Here is a 24,862-nt window from a genome sequence, read left to right on the forward strand (position 1 = left end):
GCACTTCTACCTGTCTGTCCTCAAGCACTCCAGTCACTTACAGGAATCACTCAGGACCCTGGGTTAGGAATACAAATTCCTGGGCCCTGGGCCTGCTGAACCAGAATCTTGGTGGGGGGATGCCCATGCATCTACATTTTAATGGGTACCCCAGGAGATTTATCTGATCAAGAAAGTTTGGGAATCACTTTTCTGTCTCAAGCTGCTTAGGGTAGGAATGGTACCAGCCTTGGCCTTTGAGAATCAGCCTTAGAATTTAACTGCCAGAGAGCCATTTACCTTCTAAGAAAGTTATCTTTTTTTGAGAGAGAGAGAGAGAGAGAGAGAGAGAGAACACAAGGGGGGGTGTGGGGGGGGAGAGAGACAAAGAGGCAGAGAGACAGAGAGAGAGACAGAGAGGAGGCACGGGATCTGAAGCAGGCTCCAGGCTCTGAGCTGTCAGCACAGAGCCCAATATGGGGCTCGAATCCACAAACTGTTAGATCAGGACCTGAGCTGAAGTCAGTCCGCTTTAACTGACGAAGCCACCCAGGTGCCTCCCTTCTAAGAGAATTATCATGAGAAGTCTGTGAAATTAAAAGAGAAGTTCAGGGCTGCTTGGGTGGATCAGTCAGTTAAGGGTCTGACTTCACCTCAGATCATGATCTCATGGTTTGTGAGTTCAAGCCTTGCATTGGACTCTCTGCTGTCAGCACAGAGCCCACTTCAGATCTTCTGTCTCCCTCTCTCTCTGCCTCTCCCCTACTCTCTCTCTCTCTCTCTCTCTCTCTCTCTCTCTCTCTCTCAAAAATGAATAAATAAACTTGAAAACAGGGAGAGAAGTTTATTTCAGACTTCCAAAAAACTAAGTATAGATGTCTCCCAGATCTTCACAGTGAAAAGGTAAGCACCAGAGAGACAGCCAGGATAGTAGGGGCCGGAAGCTAAAGCTCTGTGAAGCCTGCACAAATATGGAGTACGGAGGTCTTCATCTTGGAAAAGGACAAACTCGGCAGGACCATTTTGTTTCCCTAAATGGGGATCTGTGGGGATCTCAACTGCCTTGAGGGGTGAAGAGCTTAGGTCTCAATCTCCCGATCTGACCCATGGCGAAGGTAGCCCCTGCCTCATAGTTGGCTACAGAGGTCATGAAGACCAAGTATGGGAATTTCAAGAGGCCAATCATGCATGTTGGAGAACCTCCTCACCCTCTAGTTGTTCAGAAAGAAGGGTTTCCCTACAAAGTGCGGACCACCACTCTCTCTTCTCAGCCCTAGAAGCGTCTGTATCTGAGAACCCGCCGTGTCAGACCCAGTGCAAGTGTGGAATCCAGAGTCCTAGCTCAGGAAGGCATCACTGGGAGTCAGTCCTAGCAGCCTTGCAGGGAGCTCTCCAAGGTGCCAAAGCATTTTGCTCCAGTGGGTCCTGCTGGAGTAGGCTGGCTTTCTTTTTCTTTCTTTCTTTCTTTCTTTCTTTCTTTCTTTCTTTCTTTCTTTCTTTCTTTCTTTCTTTCTTTCTTTCTTTCTTTCTTTCTCTCTCTCTCTCTCTCTCTCTCTCTCTCTCTCTCTCTCTCTCTCTCTCTCTCTTTCTTTCTCTCTCTCTCTTTCTTTCTTTCTTTTAAACATTTTTAACATTTTTATTTATTTTTGAGAGACAGACAGAGCGCAAGCAGGGGAGGGGCAGAGAGAGAGGGAGACACAGAAGCAGGCTCCAGGCTCTGCAAGGTCAGCACAGAACCCGATGCAGGGCTCGAGCCCACCAACTGTGAGATCATGACCTGAGCCGAAGTTGGATGCTTACTGGACTGAGCCACCCAGGTGCCCCTCTTTCTTTCTTTCTTTCTTTCTTTCTTTCTTTCTTTCTTTCTTTCTTTCTTTCTTTCTTTCTTTCTTTCTTTCTTTCTTTCTTTCTTTCTTCCTGTCTCTGTCTTTCTTGTCTTTCTTTTCTTTTCTTTTCTTTTCTTTTCTTTTCTGTCTCTCCTGTCTCTTTCTTTCTTTTTTTCAGATTTTATTTTTGGGGCTCATGGTTGGTTCAGTAGGTTGTGCTTCTGACTCTTGATTTTGGCACAGGTCATGATCTCACGGTTTGTGGGATTGACCCTGATTTGGGCTCTGAGCTGAGAGTGTGGAGCCTGCTTCAAATTCTCTCTTTCCCTCTCTCTCTGCCCCTCCCCTGCTCACTCTCTCCCTCTCTCAAAATAAATAAATAAACTTAAAAGTATTTCATGTTTAAGTAACTTCTACACCTAAGGTGGGGCTTGAACTCACAACCCCTAGATCAAGAGTTGCATGCTCTACTGACTGAGCCAGCCAGGCACCCCCAAGCAGGCTAGTTCTGCTTAATTAGTGCATCTGTTTTTCTTCCGTGCATTTCTTCAAACTAGCCTCACTAAACCTGCAAGAGGAGGAGCTGAGACCATGGAGAGGAGTCAAATTCAGATCCTTGAGGGACTCCTAGGCTGATGGGAAAGACTGGCCAGGCAAAGAGAGGTCATTAGATCAGAGCCTGGAAGGATAGAAGCATAGTGGACTTGGGCCTGAGGCAGCCTAGCCCAGCTGGGTAAGCAAGGCTTCCTGATGTCATGAACCCAGGTTAGAAGGACGAGGAGCTGTTATCCAGGTGAAGAAGGGGGTCAACAGTTCTCCACAGGGGGACAGCCCAGAGGCATGGGAGCAGGTCAGACTGGCTGAATGCTGACAGAGTGGAGAGCATGATGGGTGGCTGGGGCTTCTCTGCATTTTATAAGCTAAAAATCTCTCGGGGTTTCTTACCCTGCACTGCTCCCTCTTTCCTTTCTCCACCACAAGTGTCTCCTTTGCACACAGCTGCACCAGCCTCATCACCTTTTGCCTATAGACTATGGCCCAAGCCTTCCAACTGGTGTCCTGGGTTCTAACCCTGCCCCTGCCTACCCCAGTCCATACCCTACACCTGCCACTAAGGAGCCCGGCCTTGTCATTTCTTAAAGCCCTCCCTGCCTACTAATCGGTTTGTGCCCAAAAGTCTTGGTCCAGCATTGATGGCCTCTCAGTATCTTTCCAGTGTCCATCATTGCTACCTCATTTCACTGGCTTCCCCCCACCCACCAGGCCTGTGGGAATTTCCTCAGGTGCTCTATGCTCCCACATGCCTCTGCACATTTGCTCTTTCCCATGTCTGTTCTCCACTGTGCATGCACACACACCTCATGAGTCCCTCAGTCTTCAAGATTGTCTCCTTTTTCCTCACTTTCCTGACCCTCCTCAAAAGGGAGTAAGTCCCCACGCTGTTCCCACACATCCCCATTTGTAGTTGTATTTGTAGTTGTACTACTATTTGTAGTAGTCCCACACATCCCATTAAGTTGTATTTACATTTGAACAATGTGGGTTTGACTGCGTGGGTCCACTTATACACAATTTTTTTTTTTATAAATACAGTCTAGTATTTTAAGTGTATTTCCCCTTATGATTTTCCTTCTTTTTTTAAGTTTTATTTATTTATTTTGAGAGAGAGAGAGAGAGCAAGCACGTGCATAAGCGGGGGAGGGGCAGAGAGTGGGGAGAGAGAGAATCCCAAGCAGGCTCCATACTGTCAGCACAGAGCCTGACACTGGGCTTGATCTCACAAACCATGAGATCATGACCTGAGCCAAAAGCAAGAGTTGGATGTTCGACCTACTGAGCCACCCAGGTGCCCCACATAATTTTCTTAATATTTTCTTCAGGTGGGGCGCCTGGGTGGCTCAGTCGGTTGAGCATCTGACTTTGGCACATGATCTCACCGTTTGCGAGTTCAAGCCCCATGTGGGGCTCGGTGCTGACCGTTCAGAGCCTGGAGCCTGCTTCAGATTCTGTGTCTCCCTCTCTTTCTGCCCCTCCCCCGATCTCTCTCTGTGTCTCTCAAAAATAAATAAACGTTTAAAAATAATAATAATATTGGGGTGCCTGGGTGGCTCAGTCGGTTAAGCGTCTGACTTCAGCTCAGGTCATGATCTCTCAGTTTGTGAGTTTAAGCCCCGCGTTGGGCCCTGTGTTGCCAGCTCAGAGCCTGGAGCCTGCTTCTGATTCTGTGTCTCCCCCCCTCTCTCTCTGTCCTTCCATTGCTCACGCTCTGTCTCTCTCTCTCTCAAAAATAAATAAACATTAAACAAAATTTTAAAAATAATATTTTCTTCAGGTTACTTTATTGTAAGAATACAGCATATAATATGTATAACATACAAAATATGTGTTAATCAACACTTTACGTTCTCGAAAAAGTCTTCTTTCTAAAATCCAATAGCAGTAGGCTGTTAGTAGTTGAGGTTTGGGGGGACGGTCAAAGTTATATGCAGATTTTTGGCTGCACAGGGGCTGGCACCCCTAACCCCTGTGCTATTCAAGAGTCAACTGCTTCTCCCCCATTAAATGTGAATTCTTTTAGGACAGAGCAGGCCCATATAGGGTTCAACTTGGTGACTGTTGTGCCAAGCGGAGACCCTGGCGCACAGCGGTCATCAGTATTATTTTTTGAGGGAAAGAACAGAGTGAATAAGGCCTGTCTTGGTGTTTCTGAAGGGGAGATGCTTGGACCAGCCCTGGCAGAAAATACTGGACTCACCGAGCTTAATATAAACTGGAATCACCTTCGAGGACCAGGAGCTGTAGCCTTTGCCAGGGCACTGGAGGTATGAACACCTCTGTCACCCATCTGCCCTCTGGCCTGTCCTGTGGGGACAGTCTCCCAGGTGCCAGCTTCCTATCTTTGCAGCTCTTCAGAAATGACCCTTGGATCCTTCAAGCAGAGCTTAAAGAATATTTTGTTTGGTGATTTTAATTGTCCCAGCCCCATTTCGTGACTCCAAAATACCGTGCTCACTCTCATGTCACTTACTCAAGGGTCTGCAGTTCAATGTTGCACACCTTCTCCATTTATTACAGACATGTGGCTGGTGGGGGGCATCGTGCAGTCTGGTGACACATGCCTGCTATGGGCACATGCAGATGCTTCCCTGAGATGACAGCCCTGCACCCTGCGTCCCAGCACATAGTCTTAAACATCCCACCTGCTTCCTTCAGTGTTGTGGTTCATAAGCCTCAGGAATGTGTGGCTCCTAGCCCCTGCCAGGATGCCCCTGGTGCTGGCTAGCTTTGTGGGGCCCTCCTCAGGGAACAGCAGCAGCTGCCTTGCCCCCCTCCTCAGGGGCTGACCTGGGGATCCTGCCCCACAGGGTGGTGGGTCAGGCTCTGTCCTCCCAGTGCACCCACCAGCTCCTGCCCTTCTCCCCATCACAGCCCCCCCAAAGCCCTTCACCGGAGTCCCTCTGTCATTCTGCTCTGTGCCTCAGAGGACCTGCCCTTGAGCCTCGCCCCCCCCCCGCCCCCAGCAGTCATGGAACCAGACCACTGTGTCCCTGGGGTCTGCTGCTGAGCGGTGGGCCTCTCAGTCTCTGAGGATCATCCACACCCACAACCACCCTTGGTGCCGTGCTTCCAGTCATTTGGTTCTCCCGGTCACCGTCATCCAAGCCACAAGACTCTTACCAGGAACCTCTGACCTTCTGCTCTCAGCCCATGGTTTTTTGCACCCTGGGCCTCCCGGGCTCTGAGGCGGTGACCCCTGGCTTTCCCCACTTCACAGGTGGTCTCCTGGCTTCACTCTTTTGCATTCTAGGCAAACATCTTCCTGAGAGTCCTGGACATCTCATACAATGGCTTTGGAGATCCTGGAGCATCTGCAGTGGGTGAGGCACTTAAGACCAACAATGTGTTGGAAGAGCTCAACATGAGGTGAGGCACACAGGGTGGCCCTGTGTCACAGTCTCCAGATCCATAGCCACCTGAGGGACCAGGGACTCCATGATCCTGTTGCTGTTTACCACCTTAGCAACTCCCAAGCCTACCACAGTTTACCCACGATGGGGCTTGAGACACAATCCAAGAGCACCCAGCTCCCTCCTTCTCACTCAAGTTTAGCACTGGGTTGTTGTGTTTTTTTTTTTAAGTTTGAAAAAAAAATTATTTAAGTAATCTCTACACCCTACAAGAGTTCAAACTCATGACTCCAAGATCAAGAGTCACGGGCTCTATCGACTGAGCCAGCCGGGTGCCCCTCAAGTTCAGCACTTGTACCTTGGAGCTCATAATTCCTGACGGATAGGTGGGGGCTGCTAGTGAAAACATATGTGTAAAACATCTTCACTTAAAAAGGGGAGGAGGGGTGCCTGGGTGGCTCAGTTGTTTGAGTGTCCAACTCAATTTTGGCTCAGGTCATGATCCCAGGGTCGTGGGGGGCGGGGGGTAAGGGAGGGCAAAGTAGGGGAGGGATGCTCCAGGTGTGCTTGCTGAGTGATCTCCCTCAACACTGGGAACCAGGGTTGTTATCCAGCTTTTACATACTGACCTGCCCAGGGTCCCTGAGGCATCAGTGGAGGCTGGAACATGAAGCCCAAGCAGGTGGATGCACCAGCAACACCAGCTTGGACCGTGGGACCATCTGGCTCTACACAGCTGCTCGGAAGGTAGCAAAATGCATATGTCTTTCTGTTGCAGCAACAACCGCATCTCTGCAGTGGGAGCCCTGAGCCTGGGCCTGGGCCTCCGGGTCAACCAGACACTGAGGATTCTTGTTGTGAGTGCTAGCCTGATGGGGCAGGCCCCAGCATAGACCTGCCTGTATGTGTCCACATAGATCCCTCCCCTGCCCCATCTCCCCACTCCAGTGGCAGCAGGGCTCGAAATTTCTAGAGCCCAGATGAGGGAGGGGACCTCCTGGCTTCCTCCTATGACCACTTCTTTCCCTTGCCATTCCCTCACCCACCTCTGACCTGACCCCGGCACTTCTTCCGACTCCTGCCTCGTCCATCCTTCTCCCCCCAACCCCCAGCAGTGTCACCTCCACCTCCCGACTGTCCTTGCTCCTTCTCAGCTCACTGGGTCAGCCCAGGTGTACCGTTGGCTATGCTCAGACCTACTTGAGGCCTTGTGTGACAGATGGGGTTTCCCTTTCTTCAGCATTGCCAGTCGGGTAGGAAAAGGGAGGGTGCAATGGAAGGTGAAGCCCAAGTGGGCCACTGTGCTCAGAGGACAGGTCCTGGGGGGCATCCAGGCCTGCCTGGCTCTCAGCTCCATCAACTGGCAGAAGAGCCCCCTGTGGGCGTCTGGGTGGCTCAGTCAGTTAAGCATCAGACTTTGGCTCAGGTCATGATCTCATGGTTCATGAGTTCAAGCCCCACATCAGTCTCTACTGTCAGTGCAGAGCCCACTTTAGATCTTCTGTCTCCTCTCTCTGTGCCTCCCCTGCTCATGCGCTCTCTCTCTCTCTCTCTCTCTCTCTCTCTAATAAACATTAAAAAAAAGAAGAAGAAGAGCCCCCTGAAGCACTCCCATCCACGCTCACCCCTGCAGCCCAGACCTCTCTTAAGCTCTGGATCCCCATTTACAGCCACCTGCTGGACCATCCCCTAGATGTCCCATGGGCATAAAGCACAACCCCAAGGCATCCTCTCTCTCTAAGGGCTGCCTCTTGGTGGTGGGGGAGGGGGGGCTCCTCACTGAGTCAGAAGTAGGCGCCCAGTGCTCACTCCTCCCTCTCTTTTCCTTGCCTTCCAACCTTCATCTTACTTCCTGCAGGGTGCTGGGGCTGCCTGCTCTTCCTTCTCACTTCCCTCAAGTTCCATTGGCCTGTGAATTTCCCATCTCTTGTCCTTCCTTCTCACCTGCCAGTTGATCTTTCTAAAGCAGAAACATGCTCCCGTCCCCTCCTTGCTTTAAACCTGTTAACGGCTCCCCTCTGGATAAATCCAAGGTTAGTAGTATGGCATTCACCGCACATTGGGCTCTGGGCTCTGCCACAGCCCCTCTGCCTTCCACCGCTGAAGCTCATTCGCTCACCCCAAGCTGCTCTGAATTTTCTGCACATGATGCAATTTCTCCCCTTTGTTTTGCTCCTCCTGCTCTTGCTGAAATACCCAGCTCTGCCCGCCTCACCCGTAAAGCTCAGTGCGGGTGCGTAAACTTCACCTCCCCAGAAGAGTTGATGTACACTCTCATTGCACTTATCACACTGCATTTTCATGATGTTTCCTTTTCCTCTCCTCCCCGTGATGGGTGAATTCCTTAAAGACAGAGCTGTGCCTTGTGTGTCCGTATCTTTGGCACCTGGCACAGATTTGGGCATATGGTGGGCGCTCAGCCAGTGCATACTCCCTTCCCCTCTTCCCCAGCCTCACCGCCTCACCCAGGGTGTTTTGTCAGTGGAGACAAATTCTGAGCTGAGACAGTGGGGCTGTCCTGAGGCACTTGTCATCAGAGATGAAGAATCCTTCCCTCCCTTTTGACTTGCTCCACCTCCAGCTTCCCTGGGCTCAGTTTTTCTCAATTGTGTGTGTGTTTCTCAGATGTCCAGGAATCCCATGCGAGGCGAAGGCTGCTTTGGAGTTCTAAAGTCTGTCCGGGATAATCCAGAGTCCGCCCTAGAACTGCTGGATTTCTCTGTAAGAGCTTTTCATAAATCTCATCTGTGATCCTTCCAACAGCCCCACGAGTTCTCATTTAGAGGACGAAAGTAGGGATTAGAGAAACAGCATGTCCTGCTCAGATACTCAGTGTGGCTAAGTCTGAGTTCCACCCCAGGCCTGAATGGAGGGTCACAGTGCCACTGTGGCTTTACTTCCACTCCTGACTGGGGGATACCGTTGCGGTCTCATCTCTGACTCATGCCTGGGTTCTTCATTGGCTGAGAGAGAATTGCCTCAGAGGACACTTAGCTCACTGTTCACTGATGCTTGGATTTGAAGGTTCAGTACTTACCCACCTCACCCCCTGGCCTGTTCTGCCTGCAGGTGGATATTGGTGCTGGAAGATTCACTCGTTGGCTTTGAGGGAGATTAAGACTCCTTTTCATTCAGTTGTGGGTTTTTTTTTTATTATTTTTAGGGGAGAGGGGCAAAGGGAGAGAGAGAGAATGAGAGAGAGAGAGAGAGAGAGAGAGAGAGAGAGAGAGAGAGAGAGAGAATCCTAGGCAGGCTCCATGCTAAGCATGGAGCCTGATGCAGGGCTCAATCCCACGACCCTGAGATCATGACCTGAGCTGAAATCAAGAGTCAAATGCTCAACCAACTGAGCCACCGAGGCATCTCAATGGTGCCTTTTTAATATAGAAAATTCAGGGCACCTGGGCGGCTCAGTTGGTTAAGTGTCTGACTCTTGCTTTTGGCTCAGGTCATGATCTCATGGTTCATGAGATCAAGCCCCATGTTGGTCTCTGCACTGAAAGGAGGGAGCCTGCTTAGGATTCTCTCTCTGTCCCTCTGTGTCCCCCTCCCCTGCTCGCTCGCTCTCTCTCTCTCAAAATAAACTTAAAAATATAGAGAGAAAATTATATAAGCAGTAAAACATTAAGGAGAGAATCCCCAAACACAAGTTATTAAACTGAAGTCTAGTCACAAATCACTGCTTATTCTAACCCTCATTTATTTAAAACCAGATTTGTGTCAAAGTCTTTCCAGAGACGTTTTTACAGTTCCAATCCTTCAGGCTTGGGACAACTGATGCTTCCTTCTTCTTATTGCTTATTGCTTCCTTCTGCCTGCCCAGTTTCTACAGCTCCAAAGCCAGAGAGTAGCATGCCTTGACCATGTTCCGCTTGCTCTGAGAATTCCTGTCAGCACTGGATTCCATCATTAAAAAAAAAAAAAAAAAAAAGGAATTATATATGAAACTTCTGCAAAAATACATGCTTATTCAATATAATGTATGGTTATTAACAGAAGCTTTTAGCATAACAGAAACACCACAGACTTTGGAATCAGGCCTGGGACCAAATCCTGAGTCCATCAACATGGGATCTTCTGAATTGGAGAGCAACACCTGTCTAGACGCAATGTTCCGTTTTCCTATTCCTTGACTGTTATTAGTCTAATCTCCCTAGCCTAGATCTTCTCAGTTTTAAGGGAAATACTTCAGGGCACCTGAGTGGCTCAGCTGGTTGAGCGTCTGACTTCGGCTCAGGTCATAATCTCACGGTTTGTGAGTTCGAGCCCGGCGTCGGGCTCTGGGCTGACAGCGCAGAGCCTGGAGCCTGCTTCGGACTCCGTGTCTCCTTCTCTCTCTGCCCATCCCCTGCTTGTGCTCTGTCTCTCTGTCTCTCAAAAATAAATAACTGTAAGGGAAATACTTCTAAGTCCTTACAGTTCGTGTAAAATCATTCCCAGGGCTCAGCCTGGTCTTTCTGTGAAATGAGGCTAAAATCTCCCACCCAGGAGTCATTGTGAAGATGGGATGAGATAGCAGACCCCACAGAAAAGGCCTATGTAGAGAAAGACACTATGGGTGCTAGTATCTTTCCCCTCACTCCCCGTGCCTTTTCATTTGTTATTGAGGAATAACGTTTATGCTGAAAGATGCACATGGATTGGGGTGTGAATTTCCACAAACAGCACAGACCTATGCAACCAACCTGCAGGTCAAGAAATCACAGACTCCAAGGAGCTCCCCGGAGCCCCTTCCCTTCCCTATTTTCATAGTTTGGGGACTAATGACATTGTCATCCATAGGAGAGAAGCTGCCCTAAGGATTTTCTCCAAAACCGTGTGTGTACCAGCAAAAACCAGCAAAGTTCTCAGAAGGTGGTAATGTATTGCCTTGTAATGGGTTTCTCCTCAGGATATCCAAGTGGACAGAGAGTTTGATGACCTCGCTATCTCAGTGAAGGTAATTCTTCCAGCACTTTCTATCAAGACTGCTGCCCACAGAGTGGAGTACAAAAGACTTGCCTCCAGTCTACACCCCGTCCCTACTGGCGTCTGTCCCTAAGTGACTGCGGTATGTGGCTTCCTCTCACATTGGCCACTTCAACTTCCATGTGGAGAGTTCTTGGCCTCATGATGCTTTATTACCACTTGAGTCTGCAGTGAGTCCCCATGTCAGCTGGGTGGTAAGTCCTGTGGAGCCTGTCTTCATGATGACTCAGACACTTGTACCCTCCTCTCCATCCCATGGCCTCTGTTAATGCAGAGCATTAATGCAGCCTTCCTTTGCTCACGCTAATTTCCGTAACATGAACTTGGGCTGTGTGCTACATGTTGAGCTGAGTATGGGGTCAAAGATCTCCAACGTTCCTGCCTTGGTGACTTCAAGAGACCATGAAAATATAAGGTGGTGTGTGACTGGCATTCCCAAACTCAACTTGCCAGAGCGCAAACTGACACAAGGTTTTTGGGAGGTTTTATGTACCAAGAGCCTTAAAACTGCCTATGCCCTTTGATTCAATGGTCTGACTAATCTGCTCTTCAGAAATAACCAGAGATGCATAAAAATATTGATGCCCAGGGGTGCCTGAGTGGCTCAGTAGGTTCATGCGTTCGAGCCCCGCATCGGACTCTGTGCTAAAAGCTCAGAGCCTGGAGCCTGCTTCAGATTCAGTGTCTCCCTCCCTCTCTGCTCCTCCCTCACTCGTGCTCTCGCTCTCTCTCTCTCTCTCTCTCACACAAAAATAAATATTTTTAAAAGTTTCACAAAAAAATATTGATGCCCAAAAATGCTCACTGAAAGGCTGTTTATAATATGAAAATTGGAAATAATCTAGATGCCCAATAACAGGGGACTGATTGACGAAGAATTGGAACTCTGCAATCATTAAAACCAAGCGTTCAAAGAACATTGAACACGTTAACAGTTTATGAAAAAGCACATGGTTAATGTTAAGTGAGAAAATCAGGATTGAAAAAAAATCACATGGTTTGTCTGGCAATTCCTTAAAAGGTTGAACCTGTAGTTTATCACAGACCCAGCAATTCGTGTCATAGAGAAATGAAAACATGTGTTCACAGCAGCTTTATTCATAATATCCACGAAGTACAAATGTCCACCAACTGATGAATGGGCAAATAAAATATGGTATAGGGGCACCTGGGTGGCTCAGTCAGTTGAGCAACTGCCTTTTGATTTCGGCTTAGGTCATGAGCTCACGAACCTTGGGATGGAGCCCTGCATCAGGCTCTGTGCTGTGCGTTGGTGGAGCAGAGCCTGCCTCGGAGTCTCTCTCTCCCTGTCTCCCTTGCTCTTTCTTTCTCTCAAAATGAATAAAATAAACATTAAAAAATAAAATAAAAATGGTATGCCCATACAATGGAATATTATTTGGCCATAAAAAGAAATGAAATTTGAGGTGATGATAGCATTCTAAACTTGCTTGTGGTAATGGCTGCACAACTCTGTGAATATACCAAAAGTAATTGGACATTTTAAATAGACGAATTGTAGAGTATGTGAACTGTATCTCAATAAAGCTGTTTACAAGAAACAGGAGTGAAGGATCATGCAACCACAGGAATGTATCATGTAACAGGAGGAATGTGTCATGCTACAACATGAATGAACCTTGAAAACACGATGCTGTGAAAGAAGCCATTCACAAAAGACCACATATTGTATGATTCTGTTTATAGGAAATGTCCAGAATAGGTAAATCTACCAAGACAGAAAGTAGATCGGAAGTTGGCTAGGGCTGGGGCGCCTGTGTGGCTCAGTGGGTCGAACATCTGACTCTTGATTTCAGCTGATTGTGATCCCAGGGGATTGAGTCCTGTGTCCTGTGTCTCCATGCTGAGCATGGAGCCTTCTTGGGATTCTCTCACTCACTTGCTCTGCTCCTGCTCTCTCTCTCTCTCTCTCTCTCTCTCTCTCTGTCTCTCTTTCTCAAATAAAATTTAAAAGAAGTTGCCTAGGGCTAGGGAGATGGGAGGGACTGGAGGTTGGCAGCAAAAGAGCATGGGTTTTTTTGGAGATGATGAAAATGTTCTAAAATGGATTGTGATGGGGCACCTGGGTGACTCAGTCGGTTATGCATCCAACTCTTGATTTTGGCTCAGGTCCTGATCTCACGGTTTGTGGGTTTGAGCCCTGCTTCAGGCTCCCCGCTTACAGTGTGAAGCCTGCTTGTGATTCTCTCTCTCTCTCTCTCTCTCTCTCTCTCTCTCTCTCTCTGTCTCTCTCTCTCCACCCCTCCACCACTCATGGTCTCTCTAAATAAATAAATAAATAAATAAACTTAAATAAGTCACCTACTCTAACTTTTCAAATGGATGTGGTGATAGTTGCACAACTCTGTGAATATACTGCAAACCACTGGATTGTACACCAGTTTAAATGGGTGAGTTGTGGGGCACCTGGCTGGCTCAGTTGGTAGAGCATGTGATTTGATTTCAGGGTTTTGGGTTTGAGCCCCACATTGGGTGTAGAGATTACTTACAAAGAAAAAACATATTTTTTAAAAAATGAATTGTATGGTATGTGGATTATATCTCAAGAAAGTTGTTACTAAACAAAAAAATCATATTGTTGGATCCAATTTTGTAAAACCTATGTATAAGTATATACACAGGGGAAAAAAAAAACTAAGAATACTTTGACATATTAATAATGTTTAGCTATAAGGTGTGGGTTTGGGGATGATTTTTATTTTCCTTATGTTATTCTTCATTTCCTACACTTTCTACTCTGAATATGTGTTACTTTTAAAACCAGAAAAAATAAATAGTACTTTAAAATGTGATACAGGCTACAATTCAGTTATGTATGTGGAATGATTGGAGCCGTGAGGGTGGAGGAGGGTGCTATAGACTGAATTGGGTCCCCTGCCAAATTCCTACGTTGAAGCCCTAACCCCCAATGTGACTATATTTGGAAATAGGAGGCAATAAAGGTTACATGAGGTCATAAAGGTGGGACCCTGATCTGATAGGATTAGTGTCCTTGTAAGAAGAGACACCGAGAGCTTGCTGTCTCCTCCCACCCCTATAGGCAGACACAGCAAGAAGGGAGCCTTCTGCAATCAGGAAGAGAGCCCTCGCTAGAAACCAACCCTTCCAGAACTTGACCTTGCATTACTCTTCTAGCCTTTAGAACCACCAGAAAATAAACTTCCGTTACTTATGCTACCCAGTCCATGGTGTTCTGTTATGGCAGGTGACCTAAGATAGAAGGATTCACTCTCTTGGAGGGAAGAAGCAGGGAGGGTTTCTCCTGGTTTCCCTGGCTCTCCGTTGACCTCCTTCCATCTCCCTCCTCCCTGCTGCCAAAGCTATCTTTCTTTCAACGTTTATTTATTTTTGGGACAGAGAGAGACAGAGCATGAACGGGGGAGGGGCAGAGAGAGAGGGAGACACAGAATCGGAAACAGGCTCCAGGCTCCGAGCCATCAGCCCAGAGCCTGACGCGGGGCTCGAACTCACGGACCGCGAGATCGTGACCTGGCTGAAGTCCGACGCTTAACCGACTGCGCCACCCAGGCGCCCCCAAAGCTATCTTTCTAAGGGCCGACCTAATCATACTATCCAAATGTTCCCAAGGCCTACAGAAAAAGTCCAGCTCCTCTACCTGCTGTGTGCCACTGCAGGGGCAGAGTTCCCCGCTCTTCTGTAAGAAGTTAAGGGTCTGCTCCAACATGCTCTAGGGAATCACCAGAAAGGATGTTGCATTCTGGTGATAAATTTGGGGTTATGCCAGAATTCCTTTTACCCTGCTTTTCTCAGAAATAAATTCACAGTGGATCCCAAAGAAAGTTAAGTCAGTCTTTACAGATTGGAAGAATCAGGTGATTGTACCAAAGTTCCCCAAAATGGACACTGTATTCCAACCCAGCCTTGGCGGGGGGAGCCTGGGGTATACCCTCCAACTCCCTTGTCCCCAGAAACTCAGAAATCCCCAGATTAAAGAAGTAATCAAATCCTGCCTGGTTCCTGGGCGCTGGATGGCAAAGGCCTTTCTGCACAGGAAAAAGGGTGGACAAGAAAGCCGGGTGCAGATTTTGGGTATGAAGCTGGCATCCATCTTGTTGGTTGTTAGGCTATCTCAAGTCTCTTGAGATAGAACACACCTCCGTGGACCAGATGAAGCCACTTGAAGTAACAAAGTAACATCTGTGAACATGACTTCATGAGCCTCCAATCAACAGCGTCCACCTTCTCAGGAGACCCCCCCCCCCGGGCCCCCGCCCTGCCCCCAACTTTCCCCGTAAAACCCCTCGTTTATAAGCCATCAGGAAGTTCGGGACGTTAAACACTGGTTTTACGTTCTCCTGGGTGGTGCCACACCAACGAATAGCCTATCTTCAAGGCAAAAACTTGGTGCAAGTCTTTTATTGGCTTGTGAAGCACGGGAGAGCAGCTCTCCTTTGCATTGGTTACAGGTAGACGGTGGGCAGGCCTTGAGAGGGTGTCTCGTTTGCAAAGACCGGAATCACGAGCAGACAGGTGAGTGGGCCTGGGCCTCCAAGCAAGAAGGCAGCACAAGCTTGACGTGAAGCCACGCGCACATTGAGGGCTTACGTGCACGAAAATGTGCTATGTCCCATGCAGAGAAAACCGTGACCGCTCCCAACTAACATCCGAGGATGCATCAGAATGCTCGGCTTTGGCTAGGCCACAGCCTTCCCGCCAAAGCCATATCCAATCAGAAAGCACCATACTCCGCAAGCCAAGTAACGTCCAATCAGAAGCGGGATTCCAGGCCTAGGTCCGCCCCGAGGCACTGAGGACCAATGGGCACCTGGGCAGCGGCGGGCCAATCCCGGGCCGGGTGCACCGCGCAGCAGCGGCAGTTGGGCGCGTGGCGTCGGTGGCAGCGGTTGAGGTCTGGTAACGGCGTTGGGCAGCAGCTGAACTCACCATGGTGAGGCCCCCCCTGGCCACTCTCGGTTCATAGAGGCCCAGGCAGGAGGGAGGATGAAGCCCGCCACATGAGGCCCCTGGGTGGGGCAAGACTGGGACAAATCCTAGGACGGGGTCGGTGTGTGTGTGTGTGTGTGTGTGTGTGTGTGTGTGTGTGTGTGTGTGTGTGTGTGTGTGTGTGTGGCGGGGGGGAGGGGGGAGTGGAGATCGGGGGAAAGAGGGGGCTGGGCTGGGCACGGGAGGCCCAGGGCTGCCCGGACGAACAGATGATAGTCCTCTCGCTTGTTCTCTGGGTGTGCGAACCCTGAGGGCAGCGGCAACCTGCGTCGTGGTAATGTCCCGGATGAAGGGGGGTCGGCAGGTGCAGATGTCTTCTCGAAAATTGTAACTTTATGAGCCAGGTTGGAAGCTGGGTGACCTTGACTTGTTGGCTGGCCTTGACTCAGTCTCTGAGGACAGCCGTTATGTTGGGTACCTGAGGCCTGGAAGGTGGTTCTCAAACGTTGGGGTCCCAGGACATCCCTAGAGTATGTATGTATGTATGTATGTTAACGTATGTTTATTTTTGAGAGAGAGAGACACACACACACAGCACAAGTAGGGGAGGGGCAGAGAGAGAGGGAGACACAGAGTCCCAAGCAGGCTCCAGGTTCTAAGCTGTCAGCACAGAGCCCAACGTGGCGTTCGAACTCATGTGATATGAGATCATGACCTGAGCTGAAGTCCAACACTTAACCGACTGAGCCACCCAGGTGCCCCTACGGTATTTATTTTTTTATAGAGTTTATTTGAGAGAGAAAGAGTGCAAGTGGGGGAGGGGCGAGGGAGAGGGAGAGAGAGAATCCCAAGCAGGCTCTGCACTGCCAGCCCAATGAGCTCAACTCACAAACCATGAGATCATGACCTGATGGGGAAGCAAGAGTCATGCTTAACCATCTTAGCCACCCAGGCACTCCATGGACGTCTCTACAGTGTAACAAATTAGGACTCCAAAAAGCCTTTGTTTATGTGGGTTATCTCCATAGTCATTTGCCATGTTAGAAATTTTAAAAATATGTATTTACTTTCAGACAACATGCTAACATAAACACCAGATATCCAAGCTGCAATAGCCATAGTTTGTCGGCTCTTGCAAGGAAAATAACATTCTGTGAAAAAAGCTAGTTCAGTTGGCAACTGAAAACACACAAGTGCTATTTCTTCAAACAGCTGTATTTCAGCAGGTGCACAAGTGCTTTATGGATACTTTCCGTTTTATCACAGTACTTGAGGGTGGATGTTTTATAAAATAATCATTTTTTGCTTCATCATGAATATTCTGAAATGAAATTGACTTTTTTTTTTTTTTTGGTCTTTTTACCGTGAGTGCATAAGGGTGAAGAATCTAACGAACACTGGTATAGTTTGGTGCCACTACCTTGATTTGTACTAGGGCATTAAGAGTTTTACCCACTTTTTTTTTTTAAGTTTATTGTTTTGAGAGAGAGAGCGTGAGAGAATCCCAGGCAGGCTCTGCACTGTCAGTGCGGAGCCCAGTGCGGGGCTTAAACTCATAAATGGTAAGATCATGACCTGAGCTGAAGGTGGATGCTTAATTGACTGAGGCACCCAAGCACCCCAGTTTTACCCACTGTTTGATTATGCACCATCAGTGAACACGGTGAAATGTGAACACGGTGAAAAGGGCTGGTTATCTCAGTAGTCCTACTGTGAAATGGCTTTAATTTCCAATTACCCTGAAGAGGTCTGTGGATCTCTAGTGGCCTGAGAAGGCCAGTGATTACTTTGAGGACTGTTAGCGGCTAGGGGATCAGTAGAAACAATTGACAGGAGGAAGAGAGCAGAAAGGTCTGCGCATTTGCTGTCTGGAAGCTGAAGCTTCTGGGTACATAGGGAACAAAGTAATCTGCCAAGAATATGAAGAGAGCAGTTGGACTGGAGCTTGAAAAGAAAGAGGATGACGGTAAGGCTGAGTAAAGTAAGGTAAAATTTTAATGATCCAGGTGAGGTTGGTGATGAATTTTTAATGGCTTCCTATTGAAAGCTAGGAATGATTTTTCTGACTGCTTTTCGTTAGTTCCATTGGATAATCAGATGGAAGTGGCCTTGCAGATCATGTAGCACACCAGCCCCCATTTTGTAAAAGAAAAACCTGAGGGATTTTCTCAGGGTCCAGAGCTTCCTGTGATCATACTAGGGCTGAGTCCGTAGAAAACTAAATCAGGCATCCTGTGAAGCATAGGCTGCCTGGATTTAATTAGGTAAGGCGAAATGAATAATACTGATCTGTAAATGGTGTGATTGTGTGGATTCCAAAAGACTTCCCAGAGTGTTGATGAATTTCTTCTCTGAAGGAGTGCATTCCTTGTCATTGGACAAGTTCTTTCTGCAACTGAATAGTTCCTTCTGGGATGGATTCTTAGGGTATTGTGGCGTTACGTGAATCTCTATGCCCCTAATTGGAGAGCTGGTGTTTGTGTGATAAGAAACGGGACTTCAGGGGCACCTGGCTCAGGCGGTTAAGCGTCCGACTTCAGCTCGGGTCATGATCTCACGGTCTGTGGTTCGAGCCCCGTGTCGGACTCTGTGCTGACAGCTCAGAGCCTGGAGCCTGCTTCGGCTTCTGTCTCCTTCTCTCTCTGTCCCTCCCCTGCTTGTGCTGTCTCTCCATAATAAAAAACCTTAAAAATAAAAATAAAATTGCCTGCCAAACTTAAAAACAGGACTTCAAGTTCTTGGTATTGCGTATTAGGATTTAGGGTAGGTGGGACACCTTGAATTTTATTTGATCTCCTCTATGTATTTGTAAGGATAAGGTGTCTAAAATAGAACAAATGATTAATGACTGTACAGTCATGTTTATGGCAGGAAAGATAGGATACAGTCAGAATAGGTACTTTGAGTCTAAGGAAACCACCAAAGGACAGTGTAGTGTCCTACCATTTGTGATGTCTGGTTGCCATTAACTCCTAGCCTTGAGGTGAAGGGAGTGGTCACTAGAAGCTGAGAAGGTGGCTTTATCAAGAACACTGACTGCTGAAAGTTTGTGGCCTTGATAAACACACTCAGGGAGCCCATGGCAGTCCGGCAGGGTGGGAGCCAGGAAGTGAGCACCCTGACCACACTGTCCTCTAACCTCGCAGTCTCTTGCTGATGCCTGCCTTGGCTAATGCAACCAGAAGCCAGGTGCAAGGAAGCCCCTTTAATGCAGTCCAGATGGCTCAGCCTCCCTGAGCACAGCCCTGGGTGGAGAAAATAGAGGGTAGCTGTAGATGGGTAGGAGGATGGCACACATATGGTGACCACGGGCACCTGGGCCACGGTGACCTGTGTCCAAGTCCACTCTTCCTTCCCTGATCTGTTACTTGTTACATTCTCTTTGGACAGGACACCATCAGAAGCTAATCGCTATACTCTTTTGAGAATAACTGTGGCTGTATGGTGACTGTGGCTGTATGTGAGTGTATGGTGTGGCGTTTATCATCGACATTACGTGTATGGTAGCAAACACTTTTGTGTAGGGGCTAAGTCCGGCACTTAGTAGCTAGGGTGGTTTAGAGCACCTCAGTTTTCATAGGGACTTGAAAAGGGTCACATAAGCCTTCTGGGAAAGGTCTGGGAAAGCCATAGACAATGTGAAATACATGTAGATGTGTGTGTTAATATGGTTTCCATGCCATAGAGCGTTGGTTCCCTTGAAGACAAGGGGATCTCAACGTTTGTGTTCTGGTTCCCAGCGCGAGTGCATCTCTATCCACGTGGGGCAGGCAGGTGTCCAGATCGGCAATGCCTGCTGGGAACTGTACTGCCTTGAACATGGAATTCAGCCCGATGGTCAGATGCCAAGTGACAAAACCATCGGTGGTGGGGATGACTCGTTCAACACGTTCTTCAGCGAGACTGGGGCTGGCAAGCATGTGCCCAGAGCGGTGTTTGTGGACCTGGAGCCCACCGTGGTCGGTAGGTACTCGGGCACTTGGGCGGCTTTCCCGGGAGAGTGGGAGAGCCTCCCTGAAGCCCCCTCCATGCCCTCTGTGCTCCTTTGAATCCTTTCTGCAGAAAGGACGGGGTGTACAAGTACACGCCTGTGGCTACATCAGGTGAGAAACTGAGGCTCCTAAGTTAGGAGAACCTGACGTACAGGAAAAAGATAGGCTGGTGATAGATTCACTCGTGGCCGCCTCAGCCCCAGGCAGGTGGTTGTGTAGACTCCACCTGCGGGGTGCCCAGGCACTGGTCCCTCCTTAACGCTGCGCACACCAAAATGCTGCTGCGTGAGAATCCTGACCTGCATCTGACAGAAAGGTAAGTAGAGAACATTTGTTGGCTTCCTCCGGATTAGAAGGCTGAAGTGGTTGCCAGGGAGAGCTGCAAGGACAGAGCACCTTTCAGTGGCCACCCAGGGGAAGAGAGGATGTCACCCTAAAGCCTGTGAGAGGCAGGCCACAGAGGGTGCCCTGATGGGACTGGCCGGCCAAGGTCATGCTGACCTGGTGACTGTCTAGTATGTAAGCGATTTTTTAGTTACACTCTTTGAGGTAGCTGTGGGTAGGAGGACATACGGATGCACGTGCAGAATCACGGGTGTGCGGGTGTGAGTGGTTTCCCTTCTTTGAGGACCAGTCAGATTGGACTTTGTACCTCCACTTGACTTTACCTGCTGGGCCATAGATTGCTGTTGTGGTCTGCGTATGACGCAGAGACGTTTTCTACGAGGCCCTGATGCCGCCGACCCGCGAGGAACGGCACGTGCTTGGTAGATCCCGACGGTCCCCAAACCCACCCCTCCTGGTGAGTTGACAACAGGCTTGAGGCCCTGCGGCCCACGTGTCCTCTTTGTAGATGAAGTGCGCACAGGGACCTACAGGCAGCTCTTCCACCCAGAGCAGCTGATCACCGGGAAGGAGGACGCAGCCAATAATTACGCCAGAGGCCATTATACCATCGGCAGGGAGATCGTCGACCTGGTCCTGGACCGGATCCGAAAACTGGTAAGGGGGTGCCGAGAAGGCTTCCTGTGGACGTTGCCCCGGACGGGGGGGCGTGCAGGGATTGCGACCAGGAGGTCGCTCTGGCAAAACCCCAGGCCAGAATCTTGAGTCCACGTTTCCCTTCACGTGTGGCTTCAGCGCGTCCATACATCTCTAACGTCTGCCTTGCTTTGCTCCTGAGCGTCCTGCACGTGCGCTGTGGACGATTTGAATGTGTGATCATCCCGCAGAGGCAAAGAAGCGAGCGTGGCTTGTCGGAGGTCGGCGGTGTGGCTTCCGCAGGCACTGACTCACGGTCTCTGGTTTCTCTCAGGCGGATCTGTGCACGGGGCTGCAGGGCTTCCTCATCTTCCACAGTTTCGGGGGCGGCACCGGCTCTGGGTTTGCGTCCCTGCTCATGGAGCGGCTGTCGGTGGACTACGGCAAGAAGTCCAAGCTGGAGTTTGCCATCTACCCGGCCCCCCAGGTGTCCACGGCCGTGGTGGAGCCCTACAACTCCATCCTGACCACCCACACGACCCTGGAGCATTCTGACTGTGCCTTCATGGTGGACAACGAAGCCATCTACGACATATGTCGGCGCAACCTGGATATCGAGCGGCCCACGTACACCAACCTTAATCGTCTGATCGGGCAGATCGTGTCCTCCATCACGGCCTCCCTGCGATTTGATGGGGCCCTGAACGTGGACTTGACGGAATTCCAGACCAACCTGGTCCCTTACCCCCGCATCCACTTCCCCCTGGCCACCTACGCCCCGGTCATCTCAGCTGAGAAGGCGTACCACGAGCAGCTGTCTGTGGCCGAGATCACCAATGCCTGTTTTGAGCCGGCTAACCAGATGGTCAAGTGTGACCCTCGGCACGGCAAGTATATGGCCTGCTGCATGTTGTACAGGGGGGACGTGGTCCCGAAAGATGTCAACGCAGCCATCGCCACCATCAAGACCAAGCGCACCATCCAGTTTGTGGATTGGTGCCCAACTGGATTTAAGGTAGGACTGGGTGATGTTGAGTGGTGTTACCGGTCAGCAGGCAGCCGACCAAGCACGGCATGCCCTTTGTGGGGGATGCCCTGTTCCGTGGCAGCCAGCCCCTTGGTCATAAATCAGTGAGCCGGAGTGATAATTTATTCAGTGGTGCCATCTGAACTCCCTTCCTGAGTTATCACATTGTGTATCTGCGTGAGAATTTTCTTTTTTAACAGAACAGAAAGTTTTTGGAAGGATTTTTGTTGCCGCTTCTGGGTGAGAGAATTAGTGTGGGAAAAATAGCTTGGACTTAGAAATGTAGCAATTTTCAAGGGCATTTTGGTAATTTATGTGGATATTTGAAATTGGGGTATCACTGTAAACATCAGTGTTCCTAAATCCCACGTCATTCTTCAGGCATGAGGAAATTAACCAAATCTAAATGTCCCACGCAGCATTTGATTTAACGAAAAATGGTCATGGATGTTTTTGGAAGAAATGGCAACATACTCATTTCTCTGTTAGTAAGATTGGCAAGTTTGGGCAGAGGCTGCCTCCAACACAGTCTGTGCCAGTTTTCCATCTGATACAGAATAGGAAACTTGCTGTAGCTCTTCAGCTTTGTCCAGTACTTGGACGCTAAGCTGTCGATGCTTTCCATCTGGGAAAACGTGCTTCCCTCTGCCTTGCTTTCCATGCCGCCTAGCCGGCTCAGACCTTACTGCTTCTGGTGGGCTTGCTGCAGCGGGTCCTTCACCAGCCCTTCCTATTCTGGGCTCAGGGATCGGCACAGTTGGCAGACCAGCCACGTAGAGTTTTATGTGGACACACCCACACCTGTTCATTGGTGTCTTGTTGTGGCTGCTTTTGTGCTCCAAAGAGAGAATTAAGTAATTGTGACAGAGACCATGTGGCCCACCCAGCCTAGAATATGTGCTGCCTTGCTCTTTTTTTTGTTAACACTTATTTTCATTTTTGAGACAGAGAGAGACAGAGCATGAACGGGGGAGGGTCAGAGAGAGAGGGAGACACAGAATCTGAAACAGGCTCCAGGTTCCGAGCTGTCAGCACAGAGCCCAACACGGGGCTCGAACTCCCAGGCCGTGAGATCGCGACCTGAGCTGAAGTTGCACACCTTAACCAACTGAGCCACCCAGGCGTCCCTGTCTTGCTCTTTATAGATGAAGTTTGCCGACCCCAGCTCTAACTGACCCTGTGTATTCCTGCCCAAACCTCTGGTCGTGGTGTCTCCTGGTTTGGAAACTTAGAATGCCTCCCCTTGTGGGCCCAGCCCTCGAATATCACCCCCTTTCTCCTACTTAGCACACACATAGGCCACCTCCTGTTGCAGTAGTAGCAACAGTCCTAGGACCTGAGGGTGTGCCTGTCGCCCTATTATGCACAGGCTGGCTCATTTGGTGGGAGACCGGGGGTATGATCTCCCCTGGTGATACAACCATAGTACTCTGAATCGAGTGGAAAAGGTTTCAGCTACAGAAATGAATCCCCATCTTGTAGAAGCCTATGGGGAAAAATAACACGAGCAATACAAAGCAGTGTCCCCTTTTAGAGGAAACAGCCCTGTTACCTGAGCACCTGTCACATGTCTCAGTTGCTGGGACACAGCCCTTCAGGCAACTTGGGACTGAGCCGGGAGCCAGGGCTCCTTTTCCGCGGTTTTCCTGGTCTGGAAAGCAGCACCCTGCTCACCTGACACCTTGCCTGGCACAAAGAAGGCACCTGCATGTCTTTTGTTTCCATGAGAGCAGCTACCATTTCTGGGTTTGACGGAAGTTGCACAGACTGTTTTCTTCCCCTTCTCTGGCAGGTGGGCATCAACTACCAACCCCCCACCGTCGTCCCCGGAGGGGACCTGGCCAGGGTGCAGCGGGCCGTGTGCATGCTGAGCAACACTACCGCCATTGCCGAGGCCTGGGCCCGCCTAGACCATAAGTTTGACCTCATGTATGCAAAGCGAGCCTTTGTGCACTGGTACGTGGGGGAAGGCATGGAGGAAGGGGAGTTCTCCGAGGCCCGGGAGGACCTGGCAGCTCTGGAGAAAGATTATGAAGAGGTGGGCGTGGATTCCGTGGAAGCAGAGGCTGAAGAAGGGGAAGAGTACTGAATGGGGACATGGCTGGCAGGCATTCCTCTCTCCCTCTCTCTCTTGCCACCCTGCAGCACAGGTGGTTTTCAGTTGTTTCCAATTAAAGTTTCTGTATGAAACTGCGGTCTATTGTGATGCTCATTTGGGATACACTCATGTGACTGCACAGATGGGTAGGACCCCAAGGCCTGTCAGGCCGTGTGGAAAGCTGTCCTGGGCTGCACTGTGAGTTGTGTACAGCACTACCTACATCTGTAGGGAGCCAGTGCATACTTGACATGATCTGCATGGCCTGGGGAAAACAGTTCTTTCCAAATTGAGGTTCCAGAGCACAAAGATTGCCTAGATTCTAGCAAAACTGAGTTAGGCTTTCAATTGAATTTGCAATTTTTCAGGTTTCTCTGTTGATGGCACATGGTGACTAATGTGTAAGTTTGGCACTGGAGGTTGAACACCTGAGGTCCATGGAAGGGGGCTGTCCATAAAGTCCTTAATGCTGTGGGTCAAATGTGTAGGGTGAGGACATTGGGCAGGGGCGGGGGGGGGTGTTGGAGTTGTATTGGATTCTCCATGGCATTCACAGTCACAGGGTGAGCTCTAGATTACGGCTCATCTTTGACTTTACTGTGCACGTAACCTGTAAGACAGCATATCCACTCCACCCTCAGACCCTTGCAGCTCTACCCTGGGAATGGTCTCGGCAAAAGCACCGCACCTTTCTCTTCAGCGAAACATGTTGACGTGCATTTATAAAAGTTTTAGTAACAAGAGTTTGAACTGTGCAGGTCACTTCTATGTGGATTTTTTACAGCATGGTACTGTAAATGTATTTCTCTTACGATTTTCTTCCCTCTAGTTTCCTCGAGTATAATACAGTATGTAATAGTATATGATATATATAGTATACGTATACAGTCTATAATACATACGTAAAAGATGTGTTAATTGACTGTATATTATCAGTAAGGCTTCCTACTAACAGTAGGCTGTTGGTAGTTAAGTTCTGGGGAGTCAAAAGTTACGCTTGGATTTTCAACTATGCAGGGGTTGGTGCCCCTGACCCCCATTTGTTCATGGGCCAACCATACAGATATTTTTCTCTATGACCTGAAAATAAGGTATAGTAGGGTGAAACCACTGGTTTAGGTCAGTTGGTTGTTACGTTCAGCTGCAGTACATCTAGG

At 49.2% G+C, this 24,862-nt stretch overlaps 2 protein-coding genes across 2 annotated transcripts; both read left to right on the top strand.

Annotated features, from left to right (window-relative positions):
- Window positions 1-1,253: 1,253 nt before the first annotated feature.
- LOC111557368 (leucine-rich repeat-containing protein 74B-like) lies at window positions 1,254-11,865 on the top strand. Its single transcript, XM_045051584.1, has 6 exons — window positions 1,254-1,376; window positions 4,518-4,627; window positions 5,614-5,729; window positions 6,492-6,570; window positions 8,339-8,434; window positions 10,605-11,865. Exons 2-6 carry the CDS (start codon window positions 4,523-4,525, stop codon window positions 10,752-10,754), a joined length of 546 nt encoding a protein of 181 aa, XP_044907519.1. The 5' UTR covers window positions 1,254-1,376; window positions 4,518-4,522; the 3' UTR covers window positions 10,755-11,865.
- Window positions 11,866-15,459: 3,594 nt separating this feature from the next.
- On the top strand, window positions 15,460-23,797 carry LOC101090556 (tubulin alpha-3 chain). The gene is made up of 5 exons (XM_011287925.4): window positions 15,460-15,611; window positions 19,348-19,570; window positions 20,453-20,601; window positions 20,915-21,595; window positions 23,400-23,797. Exons 1-5 carry the CDS (start codon window positions 15,609-15,611, stop codon window positions 23,694-23,696), a joined length of 1,353 nt encoding a protein of 450 aa, XP_011286227.1. The 5' UTR covers window positions 15,460-15,608; the 3' UTR covers window positions 23,697-23,797.
- The last annotated feature ends 1,065 nt before the right edge of the window (window positions 23,798-24,862 follow it).

This window comes from Felis catus, assembly GCF_018350175.1.
Source record: "Felis catus isolate Fca126 chromosome D3 unlocalized genomic scaffold, F.catus_Fca126_mat1.0 chrD3_random_Un_scaffold_83, whole genome shotgun sequence".
Classification (NCBI taxonomy): Eukaryota; Metazoa; Chordata; class Mammalia; order Carnivora; family Felidae; genus Felis; species Felis catus.

Excerpts from the sequence above, each read along its gene's own strand:
- LOC111557368 (XM_045051584.1), top strand. The coding sequence starts at position 4,523 with ATGCTTGGACCAGCCCTGGCAGAAAATACTGGACTCACCGAGCTTAAT. Across the intron at positions 4,628-5,613 it reads CCTTTGCCAGGGCACTGGAG|GCAAACATCTTCCTGAGAGT; the intron begins GTATGAACACCT and ends TTTGCATTCTAG. Across the intron at positions 6,571-8,338 it reads AGACACTGAGGATTCTTGTT|ATGTCCAGGAATCCCATGCG; the intron begins GTGAGTGCTAGC and ends TGTGTTTCTCAG.
- LOC101090556 (XM_011287925.4), top strand. Across the intron at positions 20,602-20,914 it reads TGGACCGGATCCGAAAACTG|GCGGATCTGTGCACGGGGCT; the intron begins GTAAGGGGGTGC and ends GGTTTCTCTCAG. Across the intron at positions 21,596-23,399 it reads GGTGCCCAACTGGATTTAAG|GTGGGCATCAACTACCAACC; the intron begins GTAGGACTGGGT and ends CTTCTCTGGCAG.